This window comes from Triplophysa dalaica, chromosome 11 (assembly GCF_015846415.1).
Source record: "Triplophysa dalaica isolate WHDGS20190420 chromosome 11, ASM1584641v1, whole genome shotgun sequence".
Lineage (NCBI taxonomy): Eukaryota > Metazoa > Chordata > Actinopteri > Cypriniformes > Nemacheilidae > Triplophysa > Triplophysa dalaica.
The window spans coordinates 10900373-10915055 of NC_079552.1; the positions used below are offsets into that span (position 1 = coordinate 10900373).

General features: G+C 39.4%; 1 protein-coding gene across 2 annotated transcripts in view; it reads left to right on the forward strand.

The window, feature by feature from the left end:
- The window catches only part of adka (adenosine kinase a), a 131394-nt gene that overhangs the window by 56249 nt on the left and 60462 nt on the right, over window positions 1-14683 (forward strand). For both annotated transcript variants that reach the window (XM_056760773.1, XM_056760774.1), the window contains exons 5-6: window positions 10543-10715; window positions 14231-14339. In XM_056760773.1, coding sequence (XP_056616751.1) covers window positions 10543-10715; window positions 14231-14339 — 282 coding nt within the window. The remainder of the gene's footprint in view (window positions 1-10542; window positions 10716-14230; window positions 14340-14683) is intronic.

The window sequence follows — 14683 nt, forward strand, 5'->3', positions numbered from 1 at the left end:
GTGTGTGTCCCACTTACTTTTGAGTCATTGCAAGGTTTCGAGATCACGTTATACTGCTCAGTTGGCACTTCCTGTGGTTTTCACAAAGTAAGTGTATAGGCTACTATCTTTAGTTATTCTTTGCATCGACCGATGGAAGGAAGCTTCTCTATAGTGTGGGCTAGTTCTTTTTTGCTCTTTTCTTTAAGGTCCGATGTGTATTTTCTTGGACGATCTATCGACGGTAAATGCAATATAATATACATAGCTTTGTGTTCAGAGGTGTATAAAGACCTAGAATAAAGAAGTGTTTTGTTTTTATTTCCTTAGAATGAGCTATTTCTATCTACTTAAACCCCAGGTCACCTTGCATGGAATTCATTTCTACAGTAGCCCTAAATGGACAAACTGCTCTACAGAGCATGTTTTGTAAATATGTTACCTCCTTCGGCGAAAATGTGAAAATATCTTAGTCCTGTGTCAGCCACCATAGTGTTTCGAAAGGGAGGGGGTGGAGTGAGCCATTGGTTGCAATTTGCAACATCACCACTAGATTCCGCTAAATTTCATACACTGGACCTTTAAAGAAATAGTGCACGAAAATGAAAAAAAAAAATATCGTTTGTATACTAATATTTAAGCACCCACATATCATTCTGAACCTGTATGACTTACTTTCTTCTGGAGAACCCTAAAGAAGATATTTTGAAGGACGTCAATCAACAATCACCATTGGATCCCATTGACTATATAAACCCTATATGAACACAAAACCATTGAGACATTTCTCTAAATATCTTCTTTTGTGTTAATCAGACAACAGATTTTGAATGACATGAGGATTAATCAATGTTGACAGAATTAAAACTTTTGGATGAACACAAAGCTGTCATGGTGTCAGAGAAATACGCACAGTATACTCATTTATGTAGTGTATCATTTCATTGACATTCGCATGTTGTCAAAACTCAAGTGAGCAAGACAGTCATATAATTATGTAATGATGGCAAGCACATGAGTTTTCATTTTTGGTGACCTATTCCTTTAAGACATGCGCACATTCCCATCTCCCCCTTCTGAGTTTCTCACATCGTCTTTTTCTCACACTCGCCCTTACTCCCCCAGCTCTGTTACTAGCACCAGGTCCCAGTATGCTACTGATCTTTTCCCTATGGGCGTCTGGCATGTGTTGGAGATCAAAGCCGAGCGTCCAATCAAGGTACAGGGCAAAACCAATTCACCTGCAGCTCCGTCTGGATAGGGGGAAGTTTGCTCTCGCAGTCTTTCTCCTTTCTTCTCCCTCCTCCCGACAGACAGGATTAACCTCCCCTGCATCATCGTACCGCGCCGGGGAGTGCAAAGCACTGTTTTACGACCAGATAAACTCTCGCTATAAATTGGCCAGTGGGTTTCACAGCCTCTGCATCATATTTACGAGAGATTGAGAGAGAGAGTCTGGCCCAGTTTCCCATGAACGCCACACATACTACACCGCATCAACAGCGCCAACTCACAGGACACCCAATAGAAAGAGCCCATTGTGACTGATCATTGTGCATCAACCTCGGCCGCACGGGCTTGTTTGTCCTATGAATAATTCATCAGGCCTCCCCGGCGCTCGACAACAGAGGCCTGTACTGTATGTTTAACGAGTGTGGTAGCGAAAACCAGTATGTTTGTCAGATAAACTCTGCGCGGCCTTGATGCGCAAGCATTCTGTTCTGCCCTGTCTGAAAGGTTACTCTGGGAAATGGGCCTCCGTTGGTGCCTCCAATCTCTGATCTCTCAGCAGATAGCACCGGGTGGTTCTCTGTGTGTGTGGTATATAGAGAGATAGTCAGACCGGATGGTGTCGTTTACACTGTGGTACCGCGGTGTTCAAAGACGCTGGTAAACGTACACCGTTCTCTCTCCCAAGCTCTCGTCTGAAACACGACACCGTACAGTCACGCTGAAGACCGCCGTCCTGGCCGAGAGGGGAAGTGCCGTTCACAGGCTCCCACAGAGACCATCTCGTTCTCCCCTCCCCGCTCTGATGGCATTTTCACACTAAAGCGTTTGGTGTACACTTGGGTCTGTTTGATGTCAAACTCGGGTTCGTGGGATTGGTTTAAACCTGTTTTGCTTTGGTCTGCTTGAAGATGGTGGTCTGTGATAGATCACAGTTGAAATGATGTCAATTTGTGAACTGCTGTTTACATACATTTTTGATACTGGAATCTTAAGCCTTTGCATATTAAACAAAACCCATTCATCCGTTATAAATTTTGTCTGTAAGACCCAAGTGGGTTAATAAAAGTCTTCTTAAGTGAAATGATTCATTTGGGAGAGAAAAAAAATAATATTTTGAGCCTATTTAGCGATTGATACGTCATGTGGGTAATGTGAACGGACAACCTAACAACATTGATTATGTTGAATTTCATTGTTTTTTTGTCAAATTATTTATTTTATAATATAATATTTTGTGTATGTTTTATATAATATATTTAGATATGTATTATATTTATTTTGAATTATTCCTTAGCGAAAGATTAGTAGGGATGGTAATAAAAAATCAATTCCAATTCTGGAATCGGATCCTAAAGAATCGGATACTTGATAGAAAATTCAAATTTTGGTTTTGTATGCACATTTTCAGAAAGATGTGTGATCTGCACTCATTAAAAGCCCTTATGAAAATGAACCATAGTTACCACAAATTTACCATAGTTTCATTAAAGTAACTGCAGTTTGAATGTTATTTGTTGTTAAACTATGGTAATAGAAATGTTAAATTATCCAACAAAACATGGTTTCTACCGTAAAAACCATGTTCAAATGAAGAGTTTGGTTGAAAGAGAAATTTGTATCATACAAATAAATAGTCAAAAAAATCATACATTGTGATTTCTTGGATTTTTTTAGATTATGTCTCTCACAGTGGACATGCACCTAAGATGACAATTTCAGACCCCTCCATGATTTCTAAGTGGGAGAACATGCAAAATAGCAGGGTGTTCAAATACTTATTTTCCTCACTGAATTGATCAAATTTAAACAATACCCAACCCTACACAAGTCGACAAGGCGTTCATGCCATCACTGACTAGTTGATTTTGAACATATGCAGTTTTTCACAACCTCGCCGAGTTCCTGCACATTTCCCAGCAGCTCTGTGCCTGTGTTTGTCCCTTGATTGTTACATTAGATTGCTCTAAAACTGCCACTTATTGGGATAGTGTGGGCACTGCAGTCACACAAGCAGCTTATGTAATGAGACATGTTTTTTCTCTCTCTCTCACTTTCCCCCTCCATCTCTCTCTGCCTACACTCGGAGAAAATTAGATGGTGCTGAAATGCCTGGGATTACAGAGAAACGTAGCAGGGTGTTTATGTTGCTCCCTGGGTTTTGGATCGAAAAAATACGAGATCTGATCAATGGAGTTCTTGCCAAAGGTGTAGTTGTGTTTGTCTGTGCTTGGGGTTGTGAAAACTATGTATTTTCAAAAAAGAGACTAGTCAGTCTTGAGGAAGCCTTATATGATTAAACTAGTTTCGGGTTCACTTAAACATAGGCACATCACGAAGGGGGCGTCGGTACAAGATATGATCTGCAAAAATGAAATTTTTACTTGACAAACCTTAAAAATGCAACCACTGTTAAAATATTTTAAAACCAAAACTCGTAATATGACATGATGCTTCTATGATGGCTAGTCAAGCAGTCATCAAGCGTGACCTATCTGTAGTCCGGGCAGAATGATAAGACTCTGACGGGCCCACACACATCCGATCATCCCACACATAGTCGCCTGCTCTCTTCCTCCTCCGGGCCTGTCGCTATGGTGAGGATGTCACATGGAAACATCCCAGCGGTGGGAGGTGTGAAAGAGAATGTCAGAGACAGCAGTCCAAATATGACACCATTGGCAGGGGGTGCACTGGGGAAATGGCACACAACACCTCACTAAGCCACCTGAGCGTGAAATGAAGCAGATAAGAGAGACTGACCAGATGTTTCCCTCTGTGGGGGGACGCGAGAGTAAACGAATGACAGAAATCGCGAAGTCCCTTGTTAGCCTATTGCGACAGAAGAGGCTCGAGTCCTATAGAGATGATTGATTTAATAGAAGCAGACATTGCTCATCATTGTCAATCTCTGTGATGGGCTGCTCTCTTCCTCCCCTGCCTTGTTCTCTCCCTCCCTCTTTTTTATTTTTTTAATTTGTTTTCTCTGTCTCTGGAGCTTTGGTGCCAGGCTGGGCAGGCTCTGATGGGCAGACAGCGAGTTGTCTTCATTATAATGCCTTTATTTATTCATGTGTCTGCGGCCAGTGACAGCAATGCCTCTGCTCGGCTCTCCTGTCTGTCTGCGTCCTAAGAGATATGACTCATTTTCATTTTTCTCTCTCGCCTCTCACATCTTTCCCTCTTTTTTTGTCAAGTGCTGCTTTCGGTTAGCTTCAAAACTGACACGTAAACACAGAACGTGTATCAGTCACATCCCACAACCGCGTCGGGATGCAGAGGGTGCTCATCAAAGTTCTGCAGACGAGTTGTTCGACACGCACCTCAAACGCGGGCGGAGAGGGGCCAGATTGCCTTTTGGCCACTTTTGGGAGGCAGGCAGACAGGCACTGGCGGACTATTTCTGTTCGGTCTATAAATAGCTGTGCTGCGGTTTTTACCAGGTTGATAAGCCTGTAATTGGAGTTGCATCCGTCAGGTTACAGAGGGCTTTTAATCCCGAGACATGTTGGCTGGATGCTGGAGCTTTTCAGGTTAAAGAGAATTCACTGGCATTGTTTAAGGCTGGGTTCACTGAGCTAAATGCTATTAGGTTATTACAGTGTGTCAAAAGCAAATGAATCTAATTTTGCCATTCCGTAGCTCTGCCAAACAGCCTACCGTAATCAGACATTGTTCTTAAACCTCCTTTCTAAGCCCCTGGCATGAGGTACATTAGCTTTTTCTAAGGATTATAGTTCACAATTGGGTTATGTTGTACTTCGACCTGAATTAGCACAGTTTGTTAGGTTTCATGCATCAGACATGATCTGCACTTTTGTGGTGCACAAATAAATATGTACTATGTGCATGTCATTGTCAACGTTACGTTAAACGTTATAAGTTATTCAGCTGCCAGCTGCCTTCATTTTTTGTTAATTCAACTTAAAAAAAAAATAAGTTAACATAACAATTTTGCATCGAATTCATGTAATAATTAACACTTTTACGTTGAAATAACATAAAAACGAATAAGTTACCTGGCTGCGTTAAAAGTTACAAATAAATTGGCTAAACTTAAACGCTACAAAGTTACACGACCCATTCAAATTGTTAATTGTATAAAATAAATATACCATAAAATATAAATGGATTCAAAAATAAACTGTTATATTATCAGCCAATAGCCAGACTAATAAACAAACACAGACCAGGCGCGTGCGTCCAATGAAACCGTCTATACTCCATATCACATTTAGCAAGTTATTGCACATATCATTTTTCATCAATAATGTCCATTGCTACTTTGGAAATTTCCTTACAACACAGCAGTACAAAAAACCTTAGTAGGGATTTTTTTCTTACACATTGATAAATCAGAGTGTATCAGAGGTTCTCTTTAGAGCCCAGTGTTTGGACAGCATTCCACTAAGGGGCCATCAGCAGCAGCTCTGTTTGTCCTCTGGCAAATAGGGGATAACAACAGTAACCATGTGACTGAAAGGAGCGGCAGCTGGTGGATGCTGGGCCTAGTGCTGGGTCTTTTCCCAAAGCAAGAGCCCTCATATCTATAACAATTAATGCCCTTCATCTAATATAAGAAATGGCATAATAGGAAATTTTGTAATTTTCCCCACATTTTCAAGTCATTATAATAATTTAATCAAAAAAAAAATTGTGTTGTAGATGTTTGGAGGTATAGCCCATGAACTGGTCAGCTTGTGCCCAGCATGGTTCTGTAATACTATGCACGCTGTTCTGAATATGAGATGATCTGACTGGTTTGTTTTATTACCATAATGGCCTGATATGGTGCCACCAACAGCACGTTTGTCTTTAATGTTCCAAAATGTTTCTTCTACAATCTGCTTTCGCAGAACTGATTTGTTTCTTGTCATTTTGCTTTCCACACAACCCAATGTATGCAGGTCAAGTGCATGCGTGTATGATCACATCTACACAGCCGTGTGTGTCCCCGTGTACAAGCGGGTTATGTCAGAGCCAGGCCTGCGTGTTCCCGGCCGGAGGGCGCAGCGCAGCAGGATACTCTGCTGTTTAATTTCAGCACTTCATACCCCTCTGTAATGAAGCTTCCCTCACGCACACTTGCTCACACCCTGCCAGTGCTGCTGGCGGGTAATTGGGATGTGACTGAGCATGAATATCCCTTACGCCTGCCACAGCCTGACCTCCCCGCGACCCTGCAGATAGCTCTTTGTCTTAATGGACATATCATCTTTTATTTAAATCTCCATTGGAAAGTAATTGTCAGCGGGGGGGTTATTGCAGTAGATGGAGATGAATAGACTGGCGGATCACAGCGACCCTTTTTGATTGGCCAGAGTTTTTAGTTGGCTTTGATTATGTCAGTCGGAACAAAGGTGTGTGCTGTGCCAAGCTGCTTTCGGTGGCTTATTAGAAGCTCCGCCCCCACCCCATTGCTGCTAATCGGCTGCCACGAGAGCTCTGCTGTCGGTTAAACGGCCCGGTTAAAGCTGTGTGTTATGTTTGAACCACAGTGCTGACATTTAGATGTTACAATAGGGTAGGTGAGAAAGAAAGAAAAGACAGCAAGATTATAAATTTCTTAGGTTTTTTCGTGTTAATATTTCGGGAAACGGGATTGGCCACAGTTCAGAGAAAGTCAGTGCGAAGGGAAGTATATTTTACGTGTTTGGTTCCATAATGAGATACAAATTTTCATATATTTTCTATAAAGGCTTGATAACTACTATTAGATCAACCTGAAACATCTGAAAATATTTGTATGTTTGCTTTATTACATTTACTTGTGCTATTGCTGTTGCACATGCTACTTTTTTATTTTAAAACTTACTGATTAGTTGTCTTCAATAGTATTTGAAATTTCAGTCAGGCTAATAGTTTTTAAATCATTACCTTATTTATTGACATTACATTGGTAGAAAATTCAAAACAATAACTTGACAATATTATGTATTTATCATTTTTTAGGTGGGGCCAGTGAAAATTCAAATCACTTGCCCGACCGGGCCAATAAAAAATTCCTTAGCGTTGAGCCCTGTTTATATATTAAATAAAAGTCTTGAATTCTTGCGATTATTTAATAAGTTGACGCTTACAGTGTACTGATACATACATTTACAACTATAAATATGAAATTAATTGAATGGGTCAAATAATTACGATTAAATTATTATTTAATAATAATATCAGTATTATGAGCCTAATGATTATGTAATACTGTATCCCCAGGTACCATCTGATTCCCACTCCAAAGTTTAGATACGTGTGTGTTGTGTATCGTTCAGGTTACAAAGCCTGGAAATTGTTTTTCTGTCAAGTAACTGCACCTGGTGCACACCACTTAAACGCAACACAGCGTGTCAATGTGTTACAAGTGAGTGTTGTGGTCTGTATGTGTTTGGAGAACACACAGCGGCAACAGGAACCATTGGAGATGGGAGGAGGGGCTAGATCTGCATTATGACATTATGATGCTTTTAGTTCAAACATCTGACTTTTGAAAAGTTATTACATTCAATCTTTTAGATGTCACATGGGTAGTAAAATGGTAACCTTTGTGTATTTTAGGGTTTAACTGATTCTAGAATTGCATCTGGAAAATTCAACTTCTAGTGAGTCTCTTGGTGAGGCGTGAAGGTAATTTAAAAAACACAGGCCAGGGGGATACAAGAAGCTTTCCAAGTTGTTCAATATCCCTTGGAGTATAGTTAAATCAACAATGAAGAGAAAGTAAGTATATTGCACAGCTGTACTGTAAATCTACGAAGAGTAGACTGTCCTTACAAACTGTGTGAGTGGTGTGGGAGGCCACCAAGAGACTAGAGTTAACTCTGAGTTACTGTACAAGCTTCATTGGCTGAGACTGGAGAGAGTGTGGATACTGTTACTGTTGGCTGGGTTCTTTTCCAGTCACAGCTTAATGGAAGAGTGGCAAAGAGCAGCCACTGTAAAAAAAGTCATATGACATTTTTTGGTCTGGTTTGCTAGAAGGCTTGTGAGAGATCTCAAGCCAGCTGGAAAACGGTTGTATGGTCTGCTGAGACCGAAACTGAGCTTTTGGGTCATCAGACTAAACGCTATGTTTGGAGTTAACCAAGCACCACTCATCAGCAGAAACACATCATCCCAACTGTGAAGCTTTATGGTGGAAACATGTTGTTGAGGTGCTTCTCAGCTGCAGGTTCTCCTCAGAAATGCTCAAGCTTAGGTTGCATTGAGATTGTGACCTTTTCCTCAGGTCCAACTTTCAAAGATTACAATTTTCAGAGATCTCCTTTGATACTTTATAAAAATATCATTTGTTTAATAACTGTTTTTGTTCTTTACTCTGTTGTATTTTACTGTTTGTGGTACAGTTTCTTGTAGCTCAAGTTGTTGAGCATTGTGTTAACAGCACAAAATCTGTGGGTTTCAACACACAAACTGATCAAATTTATTATGTACCTTGAATGCGTTGAGAGTTTTATTGTAGTTTCATTAATATTTTAAATTTGGATAAAAGAAGAGCACTACATGATTTGTCTTATCGGCAGCTTTAGGGCGTTTTATGTTCAAAGGTTTGTTATAATTTTAGAAGAAAAAAAAAATTCTGCAATTTTGTTTTGCTGTTGCCATTAATGATTTATTTGTAGGCCTGTCAAAGGATCCGGAATAAAAGTTTGTGTTTATGTTATAATATATGTGAACTGTGCATATAGATTTTGTATTTAAATACATATACAAATTAAAAAACGTTTACATATTTAGGAAATATTTACATGTATGTATGTATTTATTTATTAAATGACTATTAAATGAAATAACTTTTATAAAAAAAAAAATCTTTAATATACATATAAATGTATGTGTATGTTTTTATAAATACAAAATGAATATGCACAGGACACTGACATGTTATGTAAACACAAACTTTTATTCTGGATGATATTAATCCTTTGACCTTTTTTTATGTTGCTATACAAGTTGAATTTAGTTTTATATAATTTTTTCATGTTAATAATTTTAGTTAGTAAACATGTTTCAGTTTTTTGCTGAGGCAACATTTCTAGTTTTCGTTTAATTTAAGTTTTTCAAATAATATTTTGGCAGATATTTTATTTGATTTCAATTAACAGAATGATTTAAATTGTTTGATTTTAGCAAACTGTAACAAACTCACAGATCACTTTTGTCTTTGTAACCCATTTCACTCCCGACCACCTTGTTGTGTTCTCATTTTATGATCCAATCAATTTTCATTTGTTTTTCTTAAAGTGAAAAAGCTAAATGGGATTCAAACATTTGTAGAATTGTGTAAAAAGTGGAAGAGCACTACATAATTTGTCTTATCTGCAGCTTTAGGGCGTTTTATGTTCAAAGGTCATTTTGAACGTTTTGACGGTACAGAAGTACTTCCACTGTAAACAGACTCCTCCACAGACAAACAGAAGTATTTGGTACGAGTGATTAATTTCTCATATATACAGGTCATCTCTGAGGCACAGCATCTCATTCACAAGGGGCCGTATCAACAGACATTGCAAGGTTGCAGTAAAAGCAGCAAACGTAGCACCATGTACACTAATAAATCTTTGGAGGTTAAACCCCAGAGCACTAAAAACCTGGAAAGACCTTTTCATCATCCCTATAAAAGTGGCAATGTCACACAGTGTTTGTGGTGAGCCCTGGTCCAGGGTGCAGGAATTAGTGCTCCACTTAAATCTAGTTTAACACAACCCAGACTCCCAGCCATCCTATCCTGTGTCTTATTTCATTATTCCAATAGGATGTGACAGGTTTTTCCTTCAGACTTGATGTTTTTTTCTTTGCTAATAAGCTTTAGTCACACACAAGCCATTAACGATGATTTGCCACTTACTGATTGGTTTCAGGTGGTTGTTTGCACTATAAGAGCAATTTGATTGGACACAAATCTGTGCAGTGCAGGATGAGTCACAAATGTTTGTGGACTTTACAGTGTTCTTACTGAAAGAATAATTTTGTCAATGATAACACAAGGACTAAAAACACATAAAAAGTTTGTACAAATGATTGACTGCTTATTGTTCCTGTTCTTTAACTCGTTGTTTTTATACCCCTAATCTGAGAATTTTCATTTGTTTGTACTCCTTATCAGCTTGCTATTACTTCCTGTTTTCACCGCTCGTTCCATTGCATACGTAGGCATTCATATAACTGGTTCTCCCAACCCCAGTCCCTTTGCCTTTCCAGGAATTGTCAATACATATGTGAATTCCAGCCTTCTTTCACTCTCAGCTATGGAATCTTGTGTTTACATTGTACAATAATCGCTTCTCTTCCTCTCTTTCCTCCCGCACCCCCACCCGCTCGATCTGTCCTTCCTTTCAGTGGATGATCCAAGAGCCACACAAAGGGGCCACCTTCTTCGGCTGTATCGGAAAGGATAAGTTTGGGAAGATCCTGAAAGAGAAGGCAGAGGAAGCCCACGTGGACGCCCGCTACTACGAACAGAGCGAGGAGCCCACGGGGACCTGTGCTGCCTGCATCACTGGCCACAACAGGTCAGCCACCCCTTTCCTCTAGGGAGGGCCCTTATCGCTTCCTCAGGATAACACCCCCCTGCACACACACCCACCACACATTCACACACCCCACTTCACTATGTGTTGGGACTCGCTGTTCCCTCGCCGGCTGTTCTGGTCTTTTCCGCCAGAGCTCTTTTTTTATTTATCTGCCGGGGTTAGATCAGTGCAGAGGTATTTTGATACACCGCATGACTTGGCCATGAAGTGTGCTAGATTCCATGACTGAGCAGAGACGTGAAACGGGTTGGGTAGAATTAAGTGCTACCTACAAGGAGACGGTGTATTGATTTAGAAAATACACATTTCACACGTTGTGCTTAAAACAGAATGCAGAGCTATATTCGTAATATAACAAATTGTATAACAATTTGTTGAGGTTGCATGGAAACCGTCCATCTCTGTTTTTCATGATTTAAATTTTTCCTATAAATCTTTACTATTTGCCACCCTTCATGTTGTTTTTCTTTGTGGGTTCTGCAAACATTTAACAAAAAAGTTTCTACTTAAAGGGACAGTTCACCAAAAATACAAATTCTGTTATCATTTAATGACCCTTGAGTTGTTCCAAATCTATAAAAATGTATTAATTCGGATGAACAAAGAGAAAGATATTTGGAAGAATTCTTGTTACCAAACCGTTCTGAGGGAGGCTACCATTGACTACCATAGTAGGAAAAATGACAATGATAGTCAAAAGTGCCCAAGAAATGTTTGATAGAATTTTCATTTTTGCATGATCAGTTCCTTTAAAAAAAAACCTGTTAATAAGCAGTTTTGTAGATTCAAGGTTTTAAATGGGATAGCGTCGTATAATAATCCTAAAGGAGTCGTTTTCAGCTCAAGTTGTGCCAAACCTGTATGCTTTTTCTTTTTCTGTAAAAAACAGATGTTTTTGGAACAATCTTTAATGTGGGCTAGACATGTTTTGTTAAAGGGGTGAATTATATTCCAGAAAATGTTAAGGATTTTGAATGACTTCAATCAGCAATACATAACTTAAATATTAGTCTGTACATCACAAAATGGAAGCGCATGTGTGTAAAGGACTTTGTGTTACAAAACTGGTCACCTGTTGATGTTGCTACATTCCTCAGATATTTGTACTACTGTGTTCTATCAAAAATTGCATACAGGTTTTGGATCAGCATGAGGCTGAGTAAACCACTTTTATTTTGGATGGAAGTATTCATTATAAAACCGCATGCACTCACACGGACACCTGTGTTAAGTGACATCAGATGAATAATGGATCTCCCTCACCCGCACTGCAGGCGGTTGGTGAGCGTTTAGATGCCGATCTGCTTTTCATGTTTTGCATGCCATCAGCCGTGCTATTGGCTTTTAATCAGAGCTACTAACAAAACTATTGTGCCACAGGTGTCCTCGCTCACTTTCTCTTTTTGTGGCCGGATGATAAATTAGAGAGACTGCAGGTCGTCCTGGAATTTTATTTTGGGATTTTTGTTGGGTTGCAAACTTCATGCTTTGAGGACACCATTTTATTTTCATCAAAACAGGCTTTTATAGCAGGGTTTTAAAAATCTATCAAGGGCAAAAATCATTAAAAGTATTGGCAACGGTTATTCTAAATATTTAATAAGCTAAAACATTTATTTTCATAAATAAATCTAGTAATTGGAAATGACCAAAAGACTTGAAAAATTAGACTTTTATTTATTTGGGCATGTCACTAAAGAAAAGATGTTTGTTTAGGAATAAGACCTTTAAAATCCTGTTCTTTAGAGACAGTTTGAACGAGAACAAGCTTAAGCTGTCAGCTTGGCCTTCTGAGACTCTTCTCATTAGAATCTAACCTGTCCATGCAGACCCCTTCATAACAGGAGACTCTCAGACATGCAGCTCAATGTCTAAAAGAGGTCTGATCAATATCTCTCTCAATACATTCCCCCTGCAGCTACACCACACACCTGTAAACAGACCTGTTATGCAGACGCCGGTGAGACAGGGCAGACAGGAAGCTGTGTTAAAAGGCTGCTGATTTCAGGCCGGCTTGCGGGGGGAGAGGTCATGGGTCTCCAGCCTGCAGCGAGAGGTCCGCCCTTCCTCTCACCGCCGCCTCTCGCTGTGTGGGGTAATGATAGCGTGGAGAAGAGTCTGCCGGGTTAGACCAGCGTGACTCTGGCACTCTAAATACTCGAAATCTGGCTGCCTTAATGCGTTTGACTTTGATTAAGACCTGGGCCACCTTGCGTTTAAGTTTTTAAATTGTGCGTTCCAATCTTTAAATGTTATATGTTTTTTAAAGGCAAGAGCTGTTTCATATTGTATATTTGCATGCAGTTAAATATTATTGATTTGTATGTTTTGAACTTTATTGACAAGCAAGAAACCGGCTCTATGGTTCCCATGACTTGTTCACGCATACTCGGTCTGTGTTGTTTCCATCACAACACTTCGTTTTTTCTCATAAGATATAACCGCAGGTCTATCGATTCTCATTTGTGGCTTGACTGTGTACAGCAGCACTTCTTTTCTAAGGCTAATGTTGCTTCATTGTACCGGCTCGGCCCATTGGGACCGCATCCTCTCAGTAACAAGTGAATAATGAGAGTGGTTGTTTTTCAAAGTGGAATTAGTTGTTTTTGTTGATACGAGGACCACCGGGAGGTTAATGGAGAAACAGCAGTCCCGGTGGAATTTCGCAGTTCTCCTGCATTATTGATTTGTTTGTTCATTTATTTATGGGAAAGGTCTTGTGAGGCATTTGCACTTAAAAAATGGAGATAAATAAAGAAGAAAAAACGTGTTGATATTTAATTCTGCCAGCGCCGACACTAAGCAGCTGTTTAGAAAACTATAGTCCATATGTTTGCCGTATTCCGCTTAAAGCAATTTACAAAGGTACGGCAGCAGCGTGTTTCACTTGGGAAGAAGCTACATAATTTACACAATCACCCTGAAGATAGAGCCGCTCTCTCAAATGCATTATGTAGTTTGTTTCATATAAAGCCATTTAAGAGAAGAAAATAGGCATCTGTGTTCTAAGAAATAGACATGGTGCCTTTGGGTCGTTTGATGATGATAATTCGAAGATACAGTTTTTCTCCACAACCTTCTGTTGCATTTTTATTGAGGTTTTCAATAAGTTACTTAAAACCATTGTTTAATATTAAGGCATTTTTCTGTTGCGGCTGTCAGGCTAATGGAGGATTTGTTTTTTCCCTACCTGCTAAATTTTTAACAACATTTTTTTGTGTCTCAGACGAAAATGTTTATATTTTATGAATATAAATGTAATAGTAATCAGGTTTTGAATTTGTAGTAATGGCTGAACATTATACAGCTATAATGTGAAACGTCAGACGTCACTATAAATTCATAAACACAGATTTCCAGCACAATATTATGCTTGTTTGTTTTTCATACTTTATAATTTTCAAAACAGCTCTCTTTTGGGCCATCCATATTGAGGCCTGTTTATACTCTTGACACTTTGATGTACTGTTATGTTTTCTGTTTTTGTCTGTTAGGTCTCTCGTCGCAAATCTCGCTGCAGCTAATAGTTACAAAAAGGAGAAACACCTCGACCTGGAGGAGAACTGGAAGCTTGTCGAAAAGGCCCAAGTTTACTACATTGCTGTAAGTCAAATGGATCTCTTGATACTTCCGACTTTTCCAGTTCATTATGTGCTCGTCCCTTTGTCAAATTAGAAGATACTGGCTGTTTGTTTCTCTGTTCTGAGTCAAGCTTTCAAAGCAGGCATCTTGATGTAAGTGGTCGTTTGATAAAGGATAAGAGATTTAGCTTTTGACCTGATACATGAAGAAACTGTTTTTGAGCTACGTCACGAAACCTCTGCTCCACACCACTGCTTTACAGCATGTGCCAATTTCATGCCCTTAAAAGGATGCAACGTGTCATTTGAACGCATGAAGTCTGTGACCGTGAGTGGATCTTCAGGGTTGGAGATGATGTCATCTGA